The sequence below is a fragment of the Helobdella robusta genome, assembly GCF_000326865.2.
Source record: "Helobdella robusta unplaced genomic scaffold HELROscaffold_89, whole genome shotgun sequence".
NCBI lineage: Eukaryota > Metazoa > Annelida > Clitellata > Rhynchobdellida > Glossiphoniidae > Helobdella > Helobdella robusta.
In genome coordinates, this window is record NW_008705506.1 from 193,706 (window position 1) to 199,588 (window position 5,883).

General features: G+C 28.7%; 1 protein-coding gene across 1 annotated transcript; it reads right to left on the reverse strand.

Moving 5' to 3' along the window:
• Positions 1-3,616: 3,616 nt before the first annotated feature.
• HELRODRAFT_182615 (hypothetical protein) lies at positions 3,617-4,886 on the reverse strand (the record flags this gene model as incomplete). Its single annotated transcript, XM_009032865.1, has 2 exons — positions 3,617-3,803; positions 4,756-4,886. The coding sequence occupies 2 exons, from the start codon at positions 4,884-4,886 to the stop codon at positions 3,617-3,619; spliced, it is 318 nt and encodes a 105-aa protein (XP_009031113.1).
• Between the last annotated feature and the right edge of the window lie 997 nt (positions 4,887-5,883).

Sequence of the window (5,883 nt, forward strand, 5' to 3'; positions counted from 1 at the left end):
CGAAGTGGGTCGCCAGTTTTGTGAATTTTGACAGTACCATACATATAACCTGGTCTGTAGTCTCCAGTTAATAGCGGTATTTTATGTTCTGTTGAGTTAGCATTGATTTGTCAAATAATTTGGTTAGTTTTCGTTTTAAGCGATAGTGTTGGATTTTTAGTTATCAGTTTAAATTTAGTTTTATATGTCATTTAATTTAGATAAATAAGTTTTATTGTCTAATATTACGTATAAATTAGATTTATCGGCTTTCAGTATTTTTATATTTTTATTAGTTTTTAAATTTTTAGTAGCAATTTTCATTTCGCTCGTCAACAATTTGCTATCACACGAATTTCGTCTTTTGTTAGATTCACTTAATAATTCATTGGCTAATTGTTGATTTACTTTCACATTTCTTGTTTCCAAATTTGATTTATCAACATCTCAATATGTTTATTTATTTGTGGTTTGTTTTTTATGAAATGACAATTTAAGCCGAGGTTCAAAAATTGTTTTTCATCTATTGTCAACTGATGGCTACTAAGATTAAGGAAATGATCTTGGTGTTGTTTGACCATGCATCAACAAAATGGAGCAATTAAACAACATTATCAACAACAGCATAACATCACTTTAACACGACAAATGTTAAATAACACGCAAATAGTTTATTGCAATAACAACATCACAAACCTGAAAATTTTCATACAAATCAATCAATTTTCATACAAAACAAAAATCCCTCCATGAACACTCAAGTACAGTCTAACAACATTCTACCTTCAAAAAGACTACTAAATAAAAACAACAATCATTATAATTATAACAACAACAATTACGACAACAGCAATAATTATAACAATGTTATCACCAACAATATTGATGATGTAAATAACAATCATACCAATAGTGACAACTTTAACAACAACATCAACAACACCAACAACAACAACAACAGCATCAACAATAACAACAACAACAGTGCCAACACTGTAGATACCAACGCCACAACCCACAGCGCAAATATCACTTGCAAATGGAACATCATCACAGGAAGCAAGAAGAACCACAGCGATGATAATAATAATAATAACGTTAACAATAATAATAATAATAACGTTTTTAAATATTGTAAAAATAATATGTAGATAATTAAATAAATTAATTCGCGCTTCTCGGCTGAGCGTTGATTAAAAACCTTAACAACCATAATATAAACAATCTTGCCGTTAAAATTTTAAAAATCGCGTTTTATGTTGTTTATAGTTATTAAATTTATTTTCTTGGTTTTCTGTTTTAGTTAAATAATTTATATAAATTAATAATTACTTGTTACTTCTTATTAAATATCTTACATGACTTATATATAATGCACTGAAGTAGAGTTATCTATAACTCGAAATAGCTCTTTGCAAATTTATTTAATAAAAATTTTTTTTTAAAAACAATAAAATGTCTAATTTCTCTGAAATTAATAAATTAAAAAGAAATATAAAAAAGTTGAACAATATATATATATATATATTTATATATATTTATACTTATATAAAATAAAATGTATTTTGTGTTGCACTGATTGCTTGAATTTGCCAAAATCTTATACACACTTTTAATACTTTTTAATACGAATTGATTACTGTTATAATTCATAATATAATCGTCAAAAAATTATGTCCAAATATTATATTATGGCTGTACTGTTTCAATCCACAATTACTCAAGCAAAACGTTTACAACGACAAAAGCTAATCTGGAACCTCTATCCTTTTTCTTATTAATATTGATATAATTTAATTCGTATATTCATAAAAAGTCCATAATAGTATAAACATTAATAGTTCAAAAGTTCGTTTTTAAAAAAATAATTTTAATATCAATCGACTTATTAGCTAATTTGAAAAGTTCGATTTTGGCTAGAGATTTTATGCAAGCTCTTATTTATAAGCGAAATGACTAAATTTAAACCCTTTTTAAATGTGTAAGGTTTATCAATGATACAGTTTCTAAAACCAAAACACCAATGACCATGTTTTAGATCTAGATACTGAATAAGTTACATTTATCAGTCAGTATCTATAATTTATTATAAAAACTTAATTTAATTTATATATTGAACATATAACATATTTAATCAAATCTGAATTAATTTTTAAATGGACGAACCTTGTTGAACTTCATCTGCTCATCGATCCAGGCATCTATTTTCATTTCTAGTTTTTTTATAACAACAGGAATAGTCTTATAAGGATTTTGTTTCAATTGTTGCATCACTTGATTGGATTCGTCACCATAAATCCTTATAGAGTAGTTCAATATTGCCATTAAATAATCTTTTTCAATAATTCAAAAACGAATTCCATTCAGATAAACCTTTCAATAACTTTGATCTGAAGAATATCTGAATTACCGCCAAGCTTATCATCAAGTCGAAATTCTCTGTTTTTGTTTTCTTTCATTTTATCGTTTACATCTTTCAAGAAGAAGAGAGTTGACTTCAAAGAATCAATAGCATTATCCATCTAAGTAAAATGAGTGTAAAAAGATGATTTTAGTTGTTTGACTAACTGTTAATTAATTAATAAAAAATAATTTAAAACCATTTAATTTGTTAATTACTCAAAACATACATTTTGAGATATTTAAATTGATCGTATATGATAGGGTAACTGTATTTTTATACGACATACATTCAATCAACACAGTCTCGCTTAAACATACATTTAAATGCCAACAGTAATGCAAGCACTGAATTCTTAACTAATCCAAGAAATACGCTCAATATTGCACAATCGCCAATAAATCACTTCCCAACTCCATAATCTAAAAACTTCTCTCAAATTTAAAACTCGAGGTATATAGCAGTTTTGCAATCGATATCTGTTAAACAATCTAAAAAGATAACAATCTAACATAAGCGTTTTTTATTTCGATGAATTGCGGCATAACTTATCTAAATTCATTTTTGTGCGTATGTATGTTATATATGTCGATTTCGTAATCTTTCTCGTGCCTCACTCTTTTCTGCGCATTAGTTTTTAGGGTGTCAATACGATGGGTGACGTGGTTAGTTTGGCCTTCTTGATTTTGACAAGATGTACTGCTGCATTTAACGCTCGAACCTGAATAAGCTCCTCTGCGTTGACTTCTCTAAGTCTTTTCCCATGATGATGTTAGAGCTGTAAAAATGCTGGTTCGTTATACTAAATTTGTTGCTCCTTATGTTCTAATTTTATTTCTTTGTTGTCCTCGATAGTCTAGAATGCATAATGCTTCAATTTGTCTATAAAACAGTTATATGGCCCTTTTTCCCGCAATTCCAAAACATTTTCTGCTTTTTCGATTGCAAAACGGTTTGTTATACTAAATTTGTTGCTCCTTATGTTCTAATTTTATTTCTTCGTTGTCCTCGATAGTCTAGGATGTCTAATGTCAATTTGTCTATAACAGTTATATGGCCCTTTTTCCCGCAATTCCAACATTGGTATGTCTTTTGACCATGGTATTTGGCCTTGGCAGTTTCAGCATTCTGGTGATTTGTAGTCTCCTATTGTCATAACACTATTTCGACAATCACCCCGCACGAATTTACTTTATTCTTGTGACTTCTTTAACATCAAATTTGCTGATTTCAACGTTATATACTGCCCCAAAACTCATCTGAGCGAGTGTATCTTTGAGATTTTGAGGTCTTGCAAGACTTAGACAATCGCTTTTGTTGCTCTTCTGTTTCTGAATTCCGGAGTACCTTTAGGTCGGCGAGTAGCTCAGCTGATGGAATTGCTATGTCTTGAGCAGCTACGCGATGGCTTGGCTCGAATACTCTTTGTCCAAAAGTCAAAAACTATCAGACGCTATGCAAGTATGAGGTACTGCATAATGTGTATCTACGTTGTGTGAAGAGTTCGGTCTATGTGACATAAGGATTTAAATGGGCGCTATATAAAATCTACATATTATTTATTATTATCTTTTAATTTACCTGTTAGGTGCGTCAGAAGAGTCAATCTTTTTATGCATTGCGCAAATTATTGAACAATTTCCCCTGGATTCTGCTTACGGTGGTAGAGCAGCGTAATTTCATGGTGCAGGTATAGCACGTTGTTTAAGATCTCAAAATTGTAGTAACTAGTTCTTTTTAGATTTAAATTCCTGACTTAATTTAGCACGAGCACGATATTTGTTCCGTCCAAACTTTACTAATGTAACTCTAAAATGTTTGCATATCATTGAAAGAAAAAACTAATTAAATTAATGAATGGGGAGACTAGAATTGCTGTTAATATCTGCACACCACTTCATTATGTGACATCAACTTCTTCAAATTTTGTTTTCGTATTCATTAAAAAATTGCAGTCTTGGTCTTCAAGTTGTAGCTATTGCATTCACCAATATATCTCAATATTTAACTATTCAACATCTTCGCTCAGCATCTTCGCACAGGTTAACAATTAGCATCGGCAAGCGAGCATTTTTGTCAAGTTATTCCAGTCATCTGGAGCTCCCTACCTTCCGATATCATAAGTTCTCTTCATAATTCAAATTATCCTTAAAAATTCAACATTTCCCTATACCTTTAATTAAATTAAATTTTTATCATTTTCGTTTTGACAGTAAATTTTTCTTTTTAATTTAATTTTATGGTTTTTTTAACCAACATAACTTATTTTCATTTTTTCCGTTCATTAGACAATTATATTAATGATTACATTATTGTTATCATAAATGCTCATCCCTCCAGTCATTCGTTGATCCAATCAATCATCTATCATAAACCTCAAATCGTTCTTCTTCGAGCCTAAAAAAAAACTCTTGTACTGAATTGATTTTGCCTGATCCACTACTTTCACTGGTTGTTGTTGAGGCAGGATCTTCAGACCAGACAGGGAATGAAATCCATCGATCATTTAGTACCTGTTAAAAAGATGCAATTGATGCCATTGAATTGAATTAATTCTTTATTATATTTATTATATTTATTATCATCAATTCAAACATGAAATTTAAACCGGTGCCTTTTAAAATGTATCTATTCAGACAATGGCTGACAAACGAGTTGACAAAAAAAGCTTTAAAATAATTATACAAAATCCATGCTAAAAACCATCTGATAAGTTTAAAGTAATTTCGATATTGGTTCTTGCAAAAAGATGTAAAAAATAACTGAATGCAAAAAAGTTTGGCAGTTTTTTTGAAGGGTTGATAAAATAGTTGCGGAATAATGTTTCCAAATATTTTGTAACTTAGCTGCAGCCAGTAACAAACGGCAACAAACATTTAAGTAACATTCAACATCTAACTTATTTATCAATTTGTTTGATAGAGAAATAGAACATCACAGCCTATTTTTATAAATTTAAGGCTCAAATTTGTGAAATGAATAAAAGATTAATTTAAAATATAAAAATTATTAAGTAGTCAAAATAAATGTTTAAAAATAGATTGCCTTGAAGGTTTTATATAACATTTGCACAAAGTCTGATGTTTACTCAGAAGCAAAATTACATTTATTCTCGGAACCAAAAAATATTGAGATTATTGATATAAATATCAATAACAGAACCAAAAAATTGATTACTACTGTACTCTTTCAAATTATTGAAAGTACCATTAGATGTATACAACTAATAGTCAATTACATTAAATTACAACAATATTCAACCGTCCAATAAAAAAAAACCGTTGTTGTATTAAGTAATGGTACTACCATTAGTAGAATAGTACTTTCAATAGTAGTATTAGTATATATACTGCCTCTACTAGTAGTACCATTAATAGTAGAGACAGTATATATATATGTATATATATATATATATACATATATATACATATATATATATATATATGTATATATATATATACATATATATATATACATATATATATATACACATATATATATAT